The 20,983-nt window shown below is 46.3% G+C and overlaps 1 protein-coding gene across 2 annotated transcripts; it reads left to right on the top strand.

The window, feature by feature from the left end:
* Positions 1-261: 261 nt before the first annotated feature.
* LOC133273229 (uncharacterized) lies at positions 262-13,085 on the top strand. 2 transcript variants are annotated; one of them, XM_061461433.1, is made up of 9 exons: positions 262-366; positions 2,334-2,411; positions 6,825-6,936; positions 7,579-7,723; positions 8,726-8,839; positions 9,398-9,542; positions 10,900-11,048; positions 11,503-11,642; positions 12,918-13,085. In XM_061461433.1, exons 3-9 carry the CDS (start codon positions 6,831-6,833, stop codon positions 13,022-13,024), a joined length of 906 nt encoding a protein of 301 aa, XP_061317417.1. In that variant the 5' UTR covers positions 262-366; positions 2,334-2,411; positions 6,825-6,830; the 3' UTR covers positions 13,025-13,085. The 2 variants fall into 2 exon arrangements, with proteins under 2 accessions (XP_061317417.1, XP_061317418.1); XM_061461434.1 differs by lacking the exons at positions 262-366; positions 2,334-2,411 and adding an exon at positions 4,799-4,877.
* The last annotated feature ends 7,898 nt before the right edge of the window (positions 13,086-20,983 follow it).

Raw genomic sequence — 20,983 nt, 5'->3', positions numbered from 1 at the left:
AGGTATTGAGTGGATGCGGTTGGTTGTGTGTCACTCCTTCAGTGTCAGAGGAGGACATGGGGCAGTTCTGTGAGCAACAGCAGTGACGCGATTGAATAAACTAAAGTTTCCAAAATGAAGATTATCCAGCCATATAAATGTGTCCTTGCTCATCCCTGCTTAATGCTGTTCTTGTCATCTCTTCACAGTCATCCTGTTCAAAGGGGTGGGTTGCACATGAGAGCTTCTGGTTTCTCATAGCTGGGTGCTGCCTGCCAGCTCCAGAAAGCACTGCCTGCTCCTGGTCTGATGCTGTGGATGCTGCCTGCCAGACACTGCTGCAGACTCCTGGGCTGCCCTTGAAGGCAACTTACCAATGGTTAACCAGTAAGTGAGAACATCTGGGGAGTATTTTCAGTCTGCCTCTTTATGCTTAGCTTAAAGACAGAAGAGCTTTGTCTTTTCCCTTTCTCTCAAGAGTGGGGTAGGGGTTAGTTTTGAGTTACTTAAATGTAATTTCAGCAATGTCCTTACTCTAGAGTTCGATGTAAAGATTTGGAGATCAGTCAGTGAGTTTCAGCATGGCAGCTGCCTGAAAGTCTGGTTGAGAATAAGTGGATTCCTATTGCCTTTCTTGCTCCCTCAAGCCTAGGGTGTTTTCCCGGCTGCCAAAGGGTGGGCCTGTTCTGTTCTCTAACAATAAAAAGCAGATGATTTTCCTTCTTAAAATGCACAAAGGGGATTGCTAGCACAGATCCTCTCCACTGCATGTCCATCCTAGTGTGCCTGGGCAAATCCCATCCCTTCTAGCAGCGAGGAAAAGCTAATCCTTGGCACTGAAGGCACTCGGATTAACCCACTGCAGGATTAGGATGCTTGAGCTATTGTTAGCAGATTAGTATATTTGGTTGTCAACATTTGCTGAACCTGACCTGAAAACAATTTCCAATGGGTTTACTGACTCCTGGGTGCCAGTTTCCCATCAGGAAAGGCTGGAGTTGAAGCAAGCAGCTATAAAGATTAAACCGGAGCTCCAGGGGCAGGGGATGCTTTTTGGATTTAAACCCATCAGTGCTGGTCATGGGAACAAAAGGCTCTGTTGGTCTGGAGCTGCTGAGCTCCTGGCTTGCTGTGGGACAGGGCAAGGAGAGTTTGACTTGCCCCAGGAATCCTTGCTGGTGACTGTATCTGGACAAGGAGTTGTACGGGTTGTATCTTACATCTGCATTTGGGACTCACTTCAGGTCAACTCTTCCCTGCCTGTGCACATCCTTTGATGTTGAGAGCTTCTCCTTTTCATAGGCTGCTGTATTTTGAGTTGCTTGGCTGGAAGCTAATATAACCATACCCTGGCCCTGGTTTTGTTCAACTGTTTCTGCCGTCTCCTGTTAAGAGAGAAATCCCTCTGACCTAGATGACAATAAAGTATCCCCTGGTGAGGAAAAGTGGCTTTTCTAGTGCTTTGCATCCTGGAGTTTGCTGCTAGTGACAGTGTGTGCCATGAACAGGGTGAGCTGGCCACAGGTGGACTTGTCTCGGTGCCTGCACAGTGCAAAATGACTCAAAATAAAGAACAGGGCCTCCACAGTGGTCACTTCAGGTAGAAAGTGATTGTCTTCAGCTTTCTGTCCTGGGCTTGAGCTCTCTCTGCTCATAATGTCTTATTTCAGCTGCTACAAGGAGAGATCATGGTTTTCTTTTCCTCTTTAAAAAAGATCTTCCTCTTGTCAGTAGGGCTTTAATTCCAGTATGAAGTCTGCTTGTGCTAGCTCAGCACCTTGTAAGTGCTCACACTGCTTTCTAGTGCACAGGTGAGTGACAGTGGAGCTGTGGTCCCATTGCAACCAGTCCTGAGGTGCCCTGGTGCTGGTGGAGCACATCACGGTGCTGCAGGGAGCGTGCGTGGGGAGGGATGGGCATGGTAGATCTCCTTTCCCCCTTGAAAAGCAACTTTTTTCCTCTTTTCCTTTAGTAAATTGCAAACGGAGGCTCTAAAAATGGACCCTTTAAAAGTTTTTGGTAGTACAGGAAGAGAGTCTGTAAATTCCTTTGCTTATCAGTGGAAAACTGCTTTGATGGTTGCTAGCTGTAAACTGTTTTCCTCTATCATGGCCCAGGATCAATACAAACTTACTTTTAAACCAAAGCAGCTTGTCTTGAAGTACTGAACACTGGATGTATTGTGGGATTGTGATTTCATTCAGCCTTGTTGCTGAGTATCTTGATTTCAAAACGCATCCTTTCATGAATGTGAATCATATTATGCTTCCCTTTGTACATATAAACATTGAAGCTGAAATGTATGTAACTGCATCCGTCACTCATCTAATAATACAATTTTTCTTCCTCAACAGGCCAGCAAGGATTTTCAACTGAAATCCCTGTGGAAGATATAAGTCTAAAAGTTGTTTCAGTGAAGACACACTAGAAAGGTAGGGCCTTTCCATGAATGCTTGCTTTTGAGTTGGACACTGTTATCTTAGAGCTGTAGCTGCACCAAGCATCCCACGTCTGGCAACACTGTGCAGCCTAGCGAAGCAAGAGCTGTTCAGTTTTAACACATTTATAAGCATTAAGTACATTCCACTGTACTCCACTAACATACTTTAGGGGATTTCTGTAAAGCTGCATGGTAAAATAACTGAATATTTCATCAAAGGCCCATGTCACAGTTTATTCTGAGAAAATAGCTTTGAAACCCAGAATGAGAGCCTAAAGCTCCTGCCTGGCTTGCTGTGGAAACAGGACAAGGGCAATGCTCTGGTGGCATTGGTTCCACTTGTCTCTGCCACAAAACAGATGCATTATGAAATGACCAGCAAGAACATGGGACAGAAAAATGTGTTGGTTCTCCCACTTGGCCAATGTTTCCTGCACAAAACTTGCCTTGGATATAAATCAGTGTGGACCTAGCTGATCAGCTGTGCCTAACAGGCATGTATGAGATAAACTTGTCTGCATCAAGTGAAGAACTTCAGGCCACCTATTCACTGGATGAAAATGCAGTATCTAACATGCTGAGGTCATTTAGATTATTTGATGAGTAAAAACATATATATATGTGTGTGTGTATATATATGGATACCAGCTATTGGGAAGAAAATTAACGCTATTCAGCTGAAACCAGGACCTATATGCATACTATATACAGTAGCCTATATATAAGGCATGGACCAGTGTGGAAAAAGTGCACTGTAGGTTTTAATATACTAGGAAGAGGGTTCTACTTGTATTTCAGCCCATACTTGCTGTAACAGTGCTTATAAACTGTAAACTTGAAACTCAAGGGCCATTTCTAGGGAAGAGGAGAGTGACCATGTATGTAGCTGGTGGGATACACAAAGTGAAAACAGGAAAGGTTCCTTCACCACACTGAGTTCAGGCCTTAGTTTTCTTCAAGGAACAGGTTATGCATGAGCAGTTTATGATCAGTGTGAAGAGCATAATATCTGGCTGATATGAAATAATCCTACTTAAGGCATTGCTTTCCTCATCAGAATACCTTCAAAGGGAGGACTGCAGACCTACACTGATAAGGGGCAACGGCTGTGTTGGCTGGATACCCTGCCCTTCTCTGCAGTTGGCAAATCCATGTTCAAGTAAGCTTTGTGTTCCTGTTCCAAAGGCCAAGGAAGCTCCAGAAGGGTTTGTTCCCAGTCCCATGATGTTGCTTCTAATGGTTGAAGATAGGTGCTAGTTTATTCACTGCCTTTATATTTGATGTGCAGAAGTCCCCAGCAAGACTGCTTGGTAGGCACTGTAGTTGCACAAGATAAGGAACACCTTGATGATGAAGCATGTTTTTGATTGGCCATAATCATTTAAATTTGAGGGGAAACAAGCAGAAACATAAAATGAATGGAGTGGATGTGGTGAGGCTGCAGTCCTCTAGCAGGCAGAGATGCAGGGAGAGACTGATCAGCTGGTGTGGCTTGCTCTGTTCTTGTGGGACTGGCTTGTAATGGGGGGTAGGTGCCTTTTCTGTATCTGTGAACAAAAACTTTACTTGTACAAAGTGCTTGAAAACATCTTAAAATAAATCTTGGAAAAGCCCATGAAGTACTTCAGGTTTGGGGTTATCTTCTTGCCTGCCTTTTCCTTCTGGCTCTGACATGAGGAAGATTCTCCCTATGGTTTCTAGAGTCCTTCAGATGTAGTAATTCCTGAAAGTCCAGCTTTAAGGCCAGGTTCAGGGATTTTCAACAGTATGTGTTGTCCTGCAAGGAATAGATATGAACTATAAAAATACAAGATAGCTATACATGTGCTTGCTATGCAAGAGAAGTTACTCATAGCTATGATGTTTAGCACTATAAAGTGTCCCCAAGTGCCCAGTCCTGAGAGAAGCTTAGCTTTTAGCTCCATCTGGGGCTATAGGAAGATCTGTAGCTGCTCACAGGACCCATTCCTTGCTGTTTGTTAACTCTCCAGCTTCCCCAAAAGCCAAACCCAGGCTGTTCTTGCAGCTCTGAGTGTCCCCATTCCCACACAGGAATGCTGCCCTAGCTATCAGCTCGAGATGCAGTACTTTGCAGTGGAGTGCTGAGCTTCCCTCCTTGTGGTAGAGATGGGGAAAGACGAAGCAGGCGGGAGCCGGAGAGCACACACTCTTTAGCTTGTGTTGCCAGCAAGTTGGGAGCGCGCCTTGCTCTGCCTGTTACAAAAGGCCCTCGTTAAGTAAGCACTTATGCAAGATAAAAGTGATTGTTTTGGGGAGGCTTCCGCCAGCTGGAGGCTGCAGCTCGGGCAGGAAGTGTCTGCTGTGGTTTCACATTGATGCGTGATTATCGGTCTGCTGCGAGCTGTCTAAAATCTCTCCGAGCAGCAGAGATTCCTCGGCACTGGTGGTAGCTGAGTTACAGCTGTGAGACGCCGCCAACAAGCCTGTGTGGATCCTTGTGAGTAGTATTCCTGATTCTTCTAAAGGGTGTTTGTGAGTGATGACTGCAGGCAGGGAAGTACTGCTGGCGATAAATAGAGGGAGGCAGGAGGTGGCAGACAGTAGTGAAACTATCGATTGGTTTTAAAATAGGACTCTCCTCCTGGGCTTCTGTAAGCAAGCATGGGCTTCTGTGAAGCTGTGTAATCAAGTCTCTTCCAAATATGCTAAGAAAAGAGAAATGTGGTGCTGAATTCAATTACAGCACTGTCGGGAGAACACAGATTTAGCCTGACAGTGAAATCAAAGGACCATCTATTCCCATGCGCTGTTTTGGAGTGGCCATAAGTCAATGTTCAAGGAAAGAATACAAGAACAGGACAAGCGTGCAGTGATATTTCCAATTCTGCGTTTTCCTTGCTTTCTGGAATCTGCAGGTCAGTTATTTCCTGAGACAGAAGTGATATCTTTAATAGTGCAAGTGGATTTTCCTTTCCAGAGCTTGCTGTGTATCCACTGAAGACTGCGTTTTGGGGTTTGACGTCTTGAGTTAAATGAGTTCTTCCACATAGGATTTTAAATTTTAAAGACGGGTTTCTGTTTTGATGGACCTGGAAAAGGAAAAGCTTGCAGGGATTTACAGAAAGCAGAATTTCCCCTCCCACTTCCTTGTGATGTGTCTGGATGCAGCTCAGCCCATGAACAAAGCCCAGGACTATAAAAGCGTCTGCTGAAGTGGGGACTGGAGTTTATTAGTTCAACGCTGAGCAGCTTGGAACAACTCAGTTATTCCTGCCATTCCAGTTACTATCTGATGCCTCGAAGGCACTGAAGTGCCATTGTATAGAGAAGGCCATTCAAGTACTGAACTGTGAGAGGGAAATAAAGCTGTTGCCTATAGTGTGGATGCATGTAGGCTTACTCTTGCAGGTGGCATACAACTTTTCCTTGATAGAACAAATGCTGGCCTAATGGAGATCACTTGGGAGAGCTCAAGTCACTATGTATAAACCTTGAAAAACTGTAGTGTGTAGTTTGTATAACCTATAAAGTTCTTTAAATAAATAGTAAACCTATAAAGCCTTTAAATCTTACTTGCAGCCAGTAGAAATGGAGGTCGTACCATCATGAGAAGTTATTTTGTAGGTGCTGTAGGATTAGAGGTAAATGTGAAAAGCTACATTGAGCCCAAAGGGACCTGCCTGCAAAGCCAAGCCTAAGGTTTTCATATTTCTTCCTAAAGTGGGCAAAACTGATAGGCTGTTTTCTTCACTAAAACTGCAATAGCTGTGTAAGATAAGATGGGATGATGCTTACACTTGCTAATTATTTAGGTCTTAAACCCTGTGCAATACATCCATAGCCAAACCCAAGCTCTCTCTTGCACTATGCCAGTAAGGGATGGGTGGTGGCAGAGCAGGCTGCTCTGCAGCCTAGCCAGGTCTCCCTGCTTCTGTGGGTCAGTGTTGTCCAGAACCCAGCAGCTTTCCTAGGTATTTGTAGTGTTTGCTCCCCATCTGAAAGTCATGGGGAAGCCATTGCAGTCCTAGGGGCTGGTAAAGGTTGTTAACAGAAAATCTCAAACATGGAGACAGGTTTTTCCAGGTCCATGAAGTGATCCAATGAGCTGGGGAGAGTTTGCAGACTTAAAACCCCCTGAGACACTATTAAAGATGCTACCACTAGAAATCCTTGAGTTATTGGAAGAGGATTCTGGGGAGGTATCGGTGGTTTGCCCTGCTTTGGGGCAGTTTTCTGGGCTTCTGACACTGTCAAGAGGATGCTGGTTCAAAGGCAGATGCTCCTAGCCTATGCAAGGCCTTTTTGGTTCTTGTGAAAACACCACAAGCAAGTCAGCAGTAAAAACTGAGGAACTTACAATGCAATTTCAAAAACAGTCTCTGGGACATGGAACAAACCCAGCCATGCATCAGGATAGCCAAAAAATACCTTTAATTTGTTGCAGGATAAAATGGATGCCATGCACAAGCTGAAGATTCTGGTGATGCTTCTGGCTCTGGCTGTTTTTGTGGCTGTAGTGATACTGAATGCTGGAGATGCCACTGGGACGTTCAAAGGTAATGCAAACAAACTGGCTTTGTTTAGAGGTGGATTTCATGCATTACATCATTTGATGATTTACGGTGCCTTAGGTGGGTTAGATCTGTTTCTAACCACACTGCTTCTCCAAACACACCTTTATCTTTGAAAGCTGGAAGCAGCTGGTGCATCCTGGAATTACAGCCAGGGGACTGAAATCCAGTCCTTGAAATCCAAGTAAATGGTCTTGTCCTGGGTGAACCTGGGTCTAGTGGCAGGTGAAAGGCAGACTTTGAACACAGTGCCCTTCCATCCTGGTGAAAGCTGTATGTTTATTGAGGGCAGTGGCACCTGGTTTGAACGCTTCCCAGCTGAAACTGTCAGAAATGGGCATTATGCTTCTCTCTGGCTTCTGCATGCAACTGGCTTTTCTGGTTCTGTGTAAGAGGGAAGGTGCTGAGGGATCCCCGTTGGGACAGTGATTCTGTAACGGGTGTCTAAAGGAGAGCCAACTGCAGCACATGGCTTGTTTTCACCTCAGGCATCCTTTCATCTCCCTCAGATCCACTGAGGTGTGGCCTAAGCCTTGAGGAAGATTACAGGATGAGGGAATTCAGGGGTCTTTCCCCATCCTTGGTATGTAATAACACTTTTACCTGCAATAACGTTCACCACCACAGGTCTGTTCAGGTCAACCCCTGGAAACATCTCGGCCAAGTACAACACTGACTTCACACCAGCTGGCTGGACTTTCCTCATCTGGAATGTCATCTATGCCTGGCAGCTTGCCTGGCTTCTCTACGCCTTGTCGGGGATCTGTCGAAGGTATTTGCCCTGCTTATGGTACACATAAGAGATAATGGTGTTTCCCTTCTGTAGGTCAGTCTCTTACTCCCTTTTCTGGGCCTCCTAATCAGAGTAAAACCACTGTCATTCCCCTTGACATGCTGAAGTTCAGCATCTTTTAGGTTCAGCATCAAAGCTGAGAAGCAGTTTGGAGGTGTACATGAACTGTTGTAATGTGCAGACATGTTACAGAGCGTGAGGCCTGGTTTCCACTGATTCATGTGATCTAACTGTTACCCAGTAGTATTTACCCACTGCTAGAGGCTGAGAATCCATAGGGGCAAAAATTAATGAGTTATGGAGCTAATGCTTTGAGTTTACTTGCTGTTAGAGATCAGAGATTTGGCATTGGGAAGTTTTGGGGCTGTAAGATCAATAACTGCCTCATGTACTACCATGTAGTATCTGTAGTATTGTGATGTCTTCTGTGGGATACACTTACATTGCAGCTCTTCTGTCAAGGGGGACCATGGACTGCTTAGTTTAAGTATCTGCTGTTTTCACATGACTTGTAATAATTTCTCAGTTGGCAATACTGAAGGTTGAGAGAAGAATGATGTATGTGTTTGTACAAGAGTGATCAAGTCCATATACATGTATGTGTGCACACATAAAATGTGTACATACATATGCGCTCACACTATGATCCCATAAACCTTTTCTCCCTGGGAACTGGGCTGAAATCCTATGATCACACCATTGCTACCACCACCGGTGTCACAAGCTTTGCATCATCTGTGGAGCAGTCCTTAGTTATGTGCAGAGACCAGCAAGTTCTGTATTGTGGGACAACGTTCTGATGGGGAAAGTCATAAGGACTGTGTGTCTGAGAAGGATGCAGAGGGGAAATAGTCTGATTTAGGCTGAAATACTTAACTCCAGTGTAGAGTCCCTGTTAGTATGAGGAAAATGAGGGCAGGAAATCTTGTTTGGTCAATGCAGAAGAAAAATGCCTTTCTCCATAACCACTTTTCCTGGCAGGAATGAATTTGGATGTGTCTGCATAAAGCCGGACTTGCTGCCAATATCTTTTTACACAGTGTGGATACTCAACAATGGCCTCAATATTTCATGGCTGTTTCTGTGGGACCGAGAGTAAGTTGCTTTTTGTTACAAATGCTTTCTAAACCTCTTGTTGGTACTGTCCGAATACTCTCTTTTGCCCTTCCCTTCTGTGTGAACACGTAATCAGACCTGCAAAACTTCAAGGCAGGCCTTAGCTAAAGGTAGCCTTCATAAAAGTTTGGCACAATGTTATCTTGCCCATGAGGTGGATTGGTTATTGAAGTCTAAGATCCCCTAAAGTTGCTGCTGTTCCATGTTGGTTTTCCTCCACAGGTAAGACAGGAGCTGTGCCTCTCTTCATAGATACAGTTAAGCTCCTTGCCTTGGTTTGTTTTCATAATCATGGTCACATGAAGGGCTTATAATAACACCACTGTCAAGAGATGAAGAAATCAGTTGCAGCCAGGAAAATAATAACTTTGTGATGAGCAGAGTAGAGCAGCAATATGTTAAAATGAAGGCTCCATGTAGTGATTACCTTTATTAAAGGCTGATTAACTTAAAGCCAGCAAACACTAAAGCTATGAATTAAGGCATTAAGGCACCACTGAAAAAATGTATGCTGTGTGTGTATGTTCTTTGTCCTAGATGCCTCCTCCCAGCCCTGGTGCTCCTGGTAGCTCTCACTCTTACTACATTTGTCTGCCTCATCATTTCACACCGAGCCTTGAATGCCCATTCCTCGTGGCTTGTGAAGGGCCACAAAGCTGAGCTCTGGCTCATCCGCATCCTAGTAGGTGACATTTGGCAAAAGGTTGTTGGTAAATACTAAAAGCTCTGTGCAGTGCTGCAGGTACCAAGAGAGGCTTAATGGCAGGAGATGGGTAAGGAAAGGCTTTTGCGCTGACTTCACCTTGTGCTTGTTGCAGGTGTGCACAAGCTTAATTGCATCTTTCTTATTGGGCATAATCTTGATCTTTGGTCTTAAAGGTCTTTTCTAACCTAGTTGATTCTATGATTCTATCATTCTATGATAATGGGAAAGATTCAGAGCAATACATCCCTTGCACTTCTCCAGCTGCTACAGAATTAAGTTTCCTATGAAGCGTGAAGACTTCAGTGCAGACCTGTGTTTGGTATGGGAAGAACATTTCTTGCAGAGGGAAAAGCCATTGCTAAGGGTGGCTTCTGTTGCTGTAGTTGATGATGTCCCTTGTATGCGATTGCAAGAAGCTATCTATTTCTTGTACACTGCTCAAGGTTTCAAGTGCATCTGCCTTTAATTTTGCCAAATTCTGGAAGGAAATGATGATTCTGCTGTCCTTGAGAAGAGTGGGTGTTTGTTTGGCAAACTGCACAGAGAACACAAACATACTCTTCACCACTCCTTTGTTCCTCCCCTGTTCCTCTCTCCTAGCTCAAACCTACCACCCTGACCCCTTCCTCCCCACCCAGGACACCTCGCTCTGCAGTTCCTTCCATGCCTGTGTGTGCTTTAACCACCTTTGCTTCCTTTGCTTGATGTTGACATTGTTCAGTGACAGAACTTAACATGCTCATCCAAGGAGCTAGGAGGGTTTTTGGTGAAGGGGGAGTCTGCAAAGCTGGGAGGGTTTGAATAGAAAAGTTCCTACCAACCCTGCTGGAAATGTGTCTGCATCTCTTGGTACAAACTGGGAGCAGGCTGTTCTTTATGCTATTGTACTGCACTGTAACACAGGAAATGGGAATAGCTGGGTTCCCCATCCTTGCTCAGGGGTGATTCCAGCCCTTGATAGTACCTGCTTCAGGCTCCATGTAGCAAAGATATTTGCTGGGAGGTTGCTAAGATCCAGAAAGCTTTCTCTCCACCAGTTACAGCAGCCTGCAACAACTGGGCTGGGCAGCTAGGCAGACTGTATGCTTTGGGGTGTGGATGGGAAGTCCATGATGGGATTACAGGGCTTTATATGTAGAATTCTGCAGCTGGGGTGGATTTCTGGGGTACTTTGAGCAAGCCAAGGCTTTAACCCTTCTCAGTGTTAAGGGGCTTTCCCTGCAGCTGGGTCCAGAAGGCTGGTTTAATTGCCAAAGTACCTATGGATCACCAAAGACAATTGGGAATCGCCTTTTTTTATCACTGGTTGTCATCTTGCTGTGCCATTTGGTAGGTCCAGAATGGGCTGGCGCTGTATGCAACATGGACCAGCATTGCCACCCTGCTGAACTTTGCTGTTGTGCTGATCTACAAGTGGAACGTGGCCAATGAGACAGCAACGACTGCTTGTCTCAGCATCCTAGGTCTCAGCCTATTAATATGGTAAGCATCCTCATGGGTTCCCACCAAACCCTTCCAACCTCTCACAAATGGGCTGGACTATCTGTGCCAATTCACTCACAGTCTGTCCATGTACCAGCACAGAGTACAATGGTTTCTTATAATTCATGGCAGATGAGCAAGGACCCTGTGCTTAGCTCTTCTTCCATGACCCTCAGCAATGCCAATAAGCACATGCTGTGGGCCAGGAATAGATTGCTTGGATGAGCCCAACCTGCCCTAATTTTATGTATAAGGGCTTGATATGGAAAACAGTATGAAACATGGCTTTTCCACCTAAACTTCTAATAAAAAATTATCTTCTCAATCTAGGTAAATGAACAATTTTGGATTCTGGTCCAAACTGGCCTGCCAAAAGAGAAAAAAATCTTTGCCTAATTCCTTTAAGGAATCAAAGTATGGTGAAAAGATTTACTTTGCCTCTTTTTCTTCACAGGTTTTATCTAGAAAACTTTGTCCTTGACCAGTATGTCCGCTATAATCTCACAGTCTACCCAGTGGTCATAACAGCTCTGACTGGCAGCGCATGCAAGAACTTCTTGTTTTCATTCCCAACAACAAATGGTGTTTTTATAGGTGAATCTTTTGGGCTGTTTCCAACTCTTGTAAAAGGAGGAGAGAAAACACTTCTACATCTTTCCTGTTTATTAAGGGCAGGAAAGTAGTATTTAGAACTGTCTCTTGGAAAGTAGTATTTAGAGGGATTTATTAGAAGATATTAATCTTGCAAAGTAAAGAGTAGAGCAGAAATCACTGCCCATGAGCCTTGGGGCTGACTTCAAACTTTGTGTTACCTCAAGTTCACTTCCCAGTGCAATATGTTTATCCTTCAATTCTCCATTATCCACTTGGGTCCTCTGTTTGTAGCTCCATTTGACAGAGGGTGGGCTGAAGGAAGAGGAGGGCTGGGATGAAGGCTGTGGACTTCCATTTATTCTATATCATTTAGGATATAGGGTCAGTACATAAGCCTCTGACCCAAAGAGGGGATGTATTTAAATTTCACCATTCAAAACTCTGTGCGTGCGCCTCTCCTATGCAGAATTGGGCTAGCCTTCAGTTTTCCCAGGATTGTTTGGTTGCTGCATGCCACTGTAGCTGAGTGTAGTCATCCATTGTAAAAGGGCTCAAGCTGTCCAAATACTGTGTAATCAGTCTGGCAAAAGCTATACCATTGAGTGGTGTTACACTGGCATGAAACGGACTGAGCTGTGTGAGCTCTGGATCCTGCTGCAGCAGTTCGAGATGCCTGTTCCCACTGTAACGTCAGCAGAAGCTGCCATGGACCAGTGGCTAAAGCTAATGTCTGGACTGGCACCATTGCAGTCCCTCCAGTGTGTTCCCCTTGGCTGTAAGGGCAGCTGGAGCTTGGTAGTGCCCAAAAGAACCCAACAGGACTTGGCAGAGTCTGTCTGCCAAAGGCATGAGGGCACTGGAGACATCTGATGGTTATGGCCACCAGGAATGTGAGGGTATGTGTGATCTGGCACACTGTGTTCCTGCAATGGCATCTTTAGTGGTTCAGCTTGTTTGGCTGGTAGGTCAGGAATGTGCTTTTCCCAAACTAGTGCATGTTTCTTTATATAGTTCAACTATTCCTGGAGTGTTTTCTTAATGTAATGCACTTTTATTTCTGTGTCCATAATGCTCCCCCCCCCCTTTAGACATTCCTTGACCTGGAAGCATTGGGTGTTTGACTGTATAGCAGTGAAACTCTGGGGGTTAGTGGCTCCTGTACAGGGGGTTTCTTGTTTTCCTCTTTCCCTGAATGCTTCCTGTACTAGGAGCTGTGATGTGACAAGAGGGACTGACTTTCTCATGCACTAATGTGCTTCTGTGTTTGTTTTCTAGTTGTTCTGCTGGCAATCACTTGCTTCCTTTTTGCTGTTCGGCTGGGACTTGTTGCATGGAGACTCTTTAGGAGACCATTGGAAGCATCAGAAAACCCAGACCCATAGGGCACAGTGGCCTGAGACCTCTGGCATGTTGTAGCACATACTTTAAATGGAGAAAAAAGGATCTGGCATCTGCTGGTCTGTCCTTCCAGTATCAATTGCCTTATGCTCTCTATTTCTGCCCTTCCAAATACAGATGCTTGTCTGCAAACCTCTCCTGCTCCTAAGTTCCCTCAGCTCAGCTGCTCACAGCCCCACTTTGAATCCATGCCCTTCTTCATTTGGTTTGACTCTGGATCAGTGCAGGAAAAGGCCTTTCAGCTGAATAGCCCTGTACAGGTTTGGGATAGAGCTGTGGCCCTACCCGTTGCACTATCAACAGGCACTATGCGGGCTTGCACAGGCACTTCTGTATGGCTTTTCCTTGGTCACTAATTTTCCTTAAGGCCAAGGTGAGCAGTGAGACTCCTGTCATGCCTCTGGCCATTCAGTGCTGGGTTTCTGAAAGCCCCTGTGGTGTGAGCAGGAATCCTGCAAGCAGCAACTGCTCCCTTTCCTGCTGCTTTTCCCACATCATAAAGATACTACAGCTCTGGAGATCTACCTGTGCTGTGTCAGCTCTGCTTGATACCCAAGGGGGGAGAGGAGGAGTGACTGAATATTTCTGACACAAATGCAAGCCTTCAACCTATTTTTGTTTGTAGCTCTGGAAATTGAAGATGTGTTCACCTTTCAGCATCCACTGAAGCATCTGCGGCTCTGCCCTGGTTTTTCCCTTTCTCAGTTAAGTTAGTCACTGTGTCACCGCCTCTGTCTGTGACCCACAATAGCAGCGGCTTCGCTGTTCCTGCTCTAGCCTATAAGACAGGAGAGATCTGGGTCAGGCAGGAGCTGTGGGATGCCTTTCCCTGAGCTGTGCAGTGCAGTTTGCGCTGGGTGGATGCCTCCTGCTGGAGAACGGTTTGTAGCCATGCTGGCAGGAGGAGATGCGCAGATGAGGTGGTACCTGCCCCGGGGTGAAGCTGCTGCTTCAAAGGGAAACCAGTTTAAGGAAAAAAATCACTTGAACTGATAACGTGAGTTCATCGTGGATTGGTGCTTTCTCATGCGGCTTCACCACAGGAAGCCTTAATGTGGGTTGACTGAGTTGTCAAACCGCTGCCTCCACTTCCTGTGCCTACTTGAGCATCACTGCTATCTGGAAGTGTTTCTACATGGCAGATGCTTTCAGATGCTGAATTCATTGCAACACTATTACAAAGGTTAAATTGTCTAAAACACCATGTGCTAGCATTTACATTTAACAAAACTAAATCGGTGTCATGCACTTCCTCTCATTTTGTCATGTTTTATTTTCGAGTAAATCAGCAAATTCCACTGCTCTTCCACTACATCTGTAAGCCACCTGCAGTAACTGTCCTGGCTGCTGCCTCATTTGTGCTTGGGGTTCTGCACTGGCCCTGGTCTCTTGCTGGAGCCAGGTGCTTCCACTGATCATGCTTTCCTCAACCATTGAAGGTGAAGACTTGGGTGCTGAAGGGCCCTCCTGCTTACATGCTCTTCTTCCCAAGAGCCCTGCTGATAACTGCCCAGCAGCCTCTCCATAAGCTGCTGCCTTTAATACAGTGGTATTAAATCCACTGGTGTGTGGATGGATTAAGGGGTCCAGGCAAGGTGAATAGTTGGTGCGAGGCTGTGCAGCACAGGGAGCCCTGGAAAGTGTTTTGCATCCTCTCATGCAAGAGCTCCTGGACCAGGGTAGCTGCACTGCCTTTGCACAGACATTAAACAAAGCCTTCAGTGACTTTCTTTCTTTCAAATGACCAGAAGCTATAGCATAGGATGTAATTAATGCATTAATTACCCCAGGAGAGTCAACGGGGCTTCTTCAGAAGCAACTTGTGTCTCACAAATCTCTTTGAGTTCTCTTAAGGACTCAAAAAGCACATTGGTAAGGGTGAACTGTTTTATATTGCCATTGGCTTCTAAAGAAGCTCTAGAGCTATATGACACAAAGGGCAATGTCCTCCTGTATCTGATTAAAGCTGGGAAACAGAGGGAGTGTTTCTCTCCAGGAAGAGAGGTTGCTGGTGGCCTGTGTCATTAGACCTGAGCTGGGTAATGTAGGCATTAAAACCCAAGGGATAATTTGATGATCGACAGTTATTTGGGATGCTAAAGGAGGATGACTGGGGAATTGCATAAAGCTCTACTGAAACTGAACAGCACAAATGGTGGAAGCTGTTGTACCAAAGAGTGCATAAAGGGAAAACCAGGCTGTGCTTCACCTTACAAACGAGCCACTCAGGCATGAAAGCTTGGAGCTATGGTAGCCATTCTCACCCAAGTGTTTCCACATCTGGCAGTAGTAGAGGCAACCCATGTGTCGGGGATGGTTAGGAAAGGAGTAGGATTGAGAACACCCTTGTGCACCTCTAAAGCTACTAAAGATGTGCACCCACATCTTGAGGGCTCTGTGCAGTTCTGGTCCTTGCACTTACAGGTAATTGTTAAGGGTTGAGGAAAGGTTTGGAGAAGAGCAATGGCACTGGGGAGTGAAGTGTCTTTGTTCCCATCTCTGCACCCCAGAGCTGGGAGCACCTTTCCTGAGGTCCCCTTGATGTGTATGGAACACAGCTGGGTGTTCTTTCTCCCACCCTCAGCACTCCAAAGCAAACTATGAGGAAAGCATCGAAGTGATGAGGTGCTGCAGCAGCACCCAGTTCATCTTTTGCAGACCTCCCTGTGAGAAAGCCCCTGGCAGCTGCCCTCAGATGATAAAGCTTAGCTAGCCCCAACCCCCATTTGGCCACCCACGAGTGAGCTCCTGGTCCCCAAAACCCTCTCCAGTCACTATATCCCTGGAGCCGGGGCTGGCAGAGGTTCCCATTGCTGTTTGAGCACACAGAGCTCTGGCCAGCTTTAGGAACAGTGCCTTTCCTTGCATCTGAGGCAGGAGTAGCAGCCTAAAAATACCCTGCCTGCCCATTTTGCTTATAGGTGGGGTGGGGGAGAAAACAGATATAGAGTAAGCGTGGACCTTCTTCTTCCAGCCTTAGGGCTAAAGAGAACCTCAAGGCTATTTTAAAGGCTTTTTTTTCCCCCTGAAATGCCTTAATTTCTTCCTTTCCCTCCCCCTCCCCCCAAAACCCCAAACCCAACCAAACCCGCTGATGCATGGTTTTGCCCACAAGAGATTTCTCTTTCAGCTAAGCTGCATGTCATGAGGCTGGAAACCTGCCAACTTTTGAGCAAAAATAACCAGTCTAGCCTTTGTTTCCATGAGTGATTATAGGATTTGGGTGAATTTTACTGGATTTAGCATTTCTTGGAAAGCTGGTGGCCTTAGGAACCCAAACCCTGAAAAAATTGGGTTTGTTTCTGAAACGAAAAGGCATTTCAGGGCCCTGCTACATGCTCGTGTGTCTCATAGCCTGGGATGTGACCTAAGTCCCCTGGGCCACTGCACCTCTCTGTGGGGCTGGCAAACGCAAGGTTCCTGGAATGCGAAGGGGTACCTTTGGGATGCCAAAAGCTGGGTTTAAACTTGTCATCCCCTGAAAGAATCTGCTTTGTGGCTAAACAGGGGGAGAGGGAAAAGCAGGGTGATCTCTATAAGCCAACATCAGTTGGACAACCCCAGGGCTGAGTCCAGGGATGCTCAGGGATGCCACCTTCCCCTGGGTGGGACCAGCTCCTGCCCAGGCTCCTTCCCACTCTTTGCCTGAAAGCCTCCATACGAGGGTGACCCCTGAGTTAGGAATATTTTCTCTGGAGGGCTGTATCAGCTGAGCCAGACATTACTGAAGCTGTGAGACAGTTGTTTTCAGTAAAAGTTCCTGGGAAAAATCTGGTTTGGAAGAATGTTGTGTGAAATAGGCTGTGGGTCAGGGGAAATATGCATTTGAACTGAGAGAACATGTGTTAATTCAAAAGGAATCTCTAAAAACGAAGTTTATAGAGCCCTGGATCAGGCTCTCATTAAAGCCTTTGCGATTTCCAGAGGGAAACATGCTCATTTCTTGGCTTAGGGCTCAGGCGGCTCCTCCTGAGCCCCCATAAGAGTGGAGGAGATGCTGGGATCAGGGCAGGCATCCCTTTGACACCTTCCACCAGCAGCAGCAACCTCTGGGTGGTGCTTTCCCAAGTCCTAGGGCACTGCATTCCCTTCATGGTGCTCTTGGCTATGGAGCTCAGCTGAGTGCAGGCAGGAGGCTTTCCTGCTGGGCTCCCATAAAATGGAGCATCCAGGCAGAGGAGATGTGTTACAACCTGATTTGTTCTTGTCTTGGTGCTACCCTTGGTACTAATTACTTTATATTAGAGCATCTGTGAAAAGCAATAACAAATAAATAAAACTGAGCCTAATGGAGAGATGTTGCACCATGATGCAAAGCACCAAAGCAGGATTGCCTTTCATCTACCATTTGGAGCCATTTTGCAAACCTATTGCCTGGCAGCAGCCAGGAGAGGTGGCTGTAGCAAGACACGGGCAGCGATGCTGAGATATGAGCACAAGCGGCACCATCACCACCAGAAAACATGGATGAAACTCTCTTAATCAGGGACTGTAGTGATAGGACAAGGGGTAATAGGTTTAAACTAAAACAGGGGAGATTCAGGTTACATATAAGGAAAGTTCTTTACTGTGAGGATGGTGAGACACTGGCACAGGTTGCCCAAAGAAGTGGTAAATGCCTCATCCCTGGCCACATTCAAGGCCAGGTTGGACGGGGCTTGGAGCAACCTGGTCTAATGGAAGGTGTCCCTGCCCAAGGCAGGGGGTTGGAACGGGGTGATCTTAAGGTCTTTTCCAACCCAAACCATTCTATGGTTCTATGAAACTCTTGCTGGTGCCTTGTCACTTCTTGTCAGAGGAGTGTTGGCCTTGGAGAGGAAACACAAAGTAGGCTGGCTCAAAATGAGGAGCCTCAAACACTCATCCTCTGGAGCTGGAGCAAATCCAGCCCTCCCTGGCTGCACCTCCATTTTTGCTTATCTGCAAAGCAGAGATGAACAGGACAAGCCTCTCTGTGGAGGGCTATGAAGCTCTCCGGATAAAAGCACTGAATACATACGAGGATGATTAAAGGCATCAGTGCCCTTTGCTGTGCACGCAGTCTAAACACGCTCGGGCCATCCCAGGCTCTTTGCAAACTGTTAGATGCTTTCAAGCTAAATATTTATATGCATAGAGCCAGGACAGCCCTGTGTTGGGAGATCGGCTCTGCTCCCTCTGCCAAAGGCACCATAGCAAAGGGTTAGAGGCTCATGCATGGGCTGAACACATGGGAAAAAATGCTGGAGCAGCCCAAGAGCCTGACCTTGTACCAGCCAGAGCATGCATCAGCCGTGTGACAGCGCAATGGGCATTCCCTGCTGGAAACTGTGAGTAAAACCCCTGCACAGCCCCGCAAGGATGCTGTGCTTCCTCCATCCACTTTGGGAAGAAAGGGCCTTGAAGACTTTTGTCCAGCCAGCTGATAAAATGTAGTGTTTAACCAAGAAGGGATGTTGCCTGCACAGGGTAGGACTGATGAGGGTTAGGGAGCACTGGAAGCTTCCAACTTGGTTTGTCTTGATGTTGTTCTAATAAAAACTTGAGCTCAAAAGGAAAATGGGCGTTACTGGAAAGAATTTGTCTGCAGTGACCCATGGCACAATTATTTTCATCCAAGAGAGGAAAAAAAGTGTGTGTGTGCTCATGCCTGTGGCTGCTCTTGCTTTCCCTGCCCACAACACAGATTTTGCCATGTTTTTGCAGGAACAGAATGAAGGAATAATTTGCTGTGAGATGGCCCCAGGCCTGGGAGAGGAGCATAAGGATTGAGCAGAGATGTCCAAGAGCTGTTCCAGACTGGCATGGGAGCCAAAGCCTGGGCTTCCTCACCCCACCTTAAGCCCATTAAAAGTAGATGGAGAAAAAGTCTGCATGTTATCACTGCTTTGGGCCATGGTCCCTGACAAAAATGCAGCCTCCTGGGAGACCCACTGCATGCCCCCTTCTCCAGGGGGCACCTTGTGCCCTGCAAATGTGTTTCTGCCCCATCCTACTGCTCTTGACATGAGAAAGGTTTTACTAAGAATGGCAATGGGCTTGGATATGAAAAGTCCCAATGAACAAAAGCTCATCCCAGATGCATTTAAAGACTAGTAATTACTACTAAAAGGTACCTGCTGCATGCCTGATAACAGTACCAGAGGCAAAGAAGTGGTCCATTTCCAGCACACCCTTGTGCTTTTTATCCTTGTGAACTGGGAGTGCTGGAAGAGAGCAGTGTGATGGGGTTTGTGCCTGTCTCCTGGTAGGGTCAGGAGATGCTCACCACCATGGTCACCATGTAGCCATCAGCTCGGTCTACAGGAGTCAGAGCAATGGGCTTGGGAGGTGCTCTGCAAGGTCTACGGAGCAGAAAAGCAGGATTGTCCCTGTTTACTGGTAGCTCAGGAATAGTGCAGGTGTAGATGTGCAGCCTTAAAAGTGGGATGAGCGCTAAAGGGTTGGTCCATGCTTTTGCTTTTGATGATGCTAAAGCACACCTTGGGTGCAAGCACCACATAGCTTTCATTTAAACAGCAAAACGAGAAGAGCAGGAAAACACACAGAGAGCACACGCCAGGCAAAGTGCAGGGGAGCAGTGATGGTTGTCAAAGCAGAGTAACTGCTGCCATCAGAAGCATTGGCCACCACCCTGGCTGCACCCTCATCCCCAGCTTCAGCATCCCCATCCCTGGGGCATCTTCTTCCTGCACCACGCTTTCCCACCAACTGGCAAAGAGCTCTTGGAGTGGGGATTTTTACTTAATTTCATTCCAACCCTAACCATTCTATGATTCTATTGCAAACTAACACAAACTTCTGATCATTGGTTTGGTAATGAGGAAAAGAAAACATAAGCAATTACGTACTCCGGTACAGTGATGCACGAGCGGATCAGGCACCCATGCATGGACTTAACAGGAAGTCTATGCTGGACTTAAGTGGGTGCTCATGGAAGAGCAAAGAGATTGCTCAAGTTGAGCACTAATGCATGGACTCCTAGAGCACCCATGTGTGAATTAATGGTTGGAGTTGTTTGGATGCTCATGCATGAAGTAATTGGGTGCTTATGCATAAATTAATTGGGTGCTTATTTGTGAACTGATGTTGTGCTCATGCATAAATTAATTGGGTGCTCATGTTGGCTAATTGGGTCCTCACGCATGAATTAATTGGGTGCTTATACATAAATTAATTGGGCTTTTATGCATGGATTAGTTGGGTGCTCATGCACGGATTAAATAGGTGCTCATACATGTGCTACTCAAGCACTTGTACAAGGACTAACTGCCAGCTCACAGGTGAGCACAGCAAACCCTGCAGTTCATGCCTGGTACACCACTGACCTGCAGTGGCCAGACTGGCTTAGGGCTACCCATGTCTTCATCACCTGCTGAGCAGGCAAAGGTGTTGCATGGGACATTTGTGTTCTTGATACACAGGACAGGCCCTACACACCAGTGATGCTGTGGTCATTTCTACTGCTATGCTAGAAGCCACTGATGGGGTGCTTCTGACATCTCACTCGGAGAACACCACCCGATCTGGTTTGGGATACCCTATTTCTGTATCTCCTCATGCTATCACTCCATCAGGCTCTCCGACCTGAAGCACTGGGCTCACCTAACCAAAAGCTGATGGGAAATGATGGGCTTGTTGTCCTTATATATAACACCAGCAAGAAGAATGCACCCTACCCAAAGCAGTAGGAAGAAAGGCTGCTGGTGTGGTTTACAACGAGGGGTGGAAAACCAGGAAGAACACTATTGTGGTTCCTCAGACAAGAACATCTTGTTCAGCCAAATGCAAAGGCGGTCCTTGAGGGCACTCCTGCAGAGACAAGGAGACGGGGCAGTGGCAATAATGTTGGTGCCTGGCTGGGAAAATGGAAAGGAAAGGTTTGATAATTATCACAGCACTACCACAAAGTGTATGCAGGCAGCAAGGAATGAGGTCAGGGCTCCTGCAGCTCTGATGCTTTT

Source organism: Pezoporus flaviventris, unplaced genomic scaffold, assembly GCF_033815535.1.
Source record: "Pezoporus flaviventris isolate CSIRO_AGI_PZ_B2104156 unplaced genomic scaffold, CSIRO_AGI_Pfla_v1 ptg000031l, whole genome shotgun sequence".
Classification (NCBI taxonomy): Eukaryota; Metazoa; Chordata; class Aves; order Psittaciformes; family Psittacidae; genus Pezoporus; species Pezoporus flaviventris.
The sequence above is the reverse complement of the archived record's forward strand: the minus strand, read 5'-3'. Positions and strand labels throughout refer to the sequence as shown.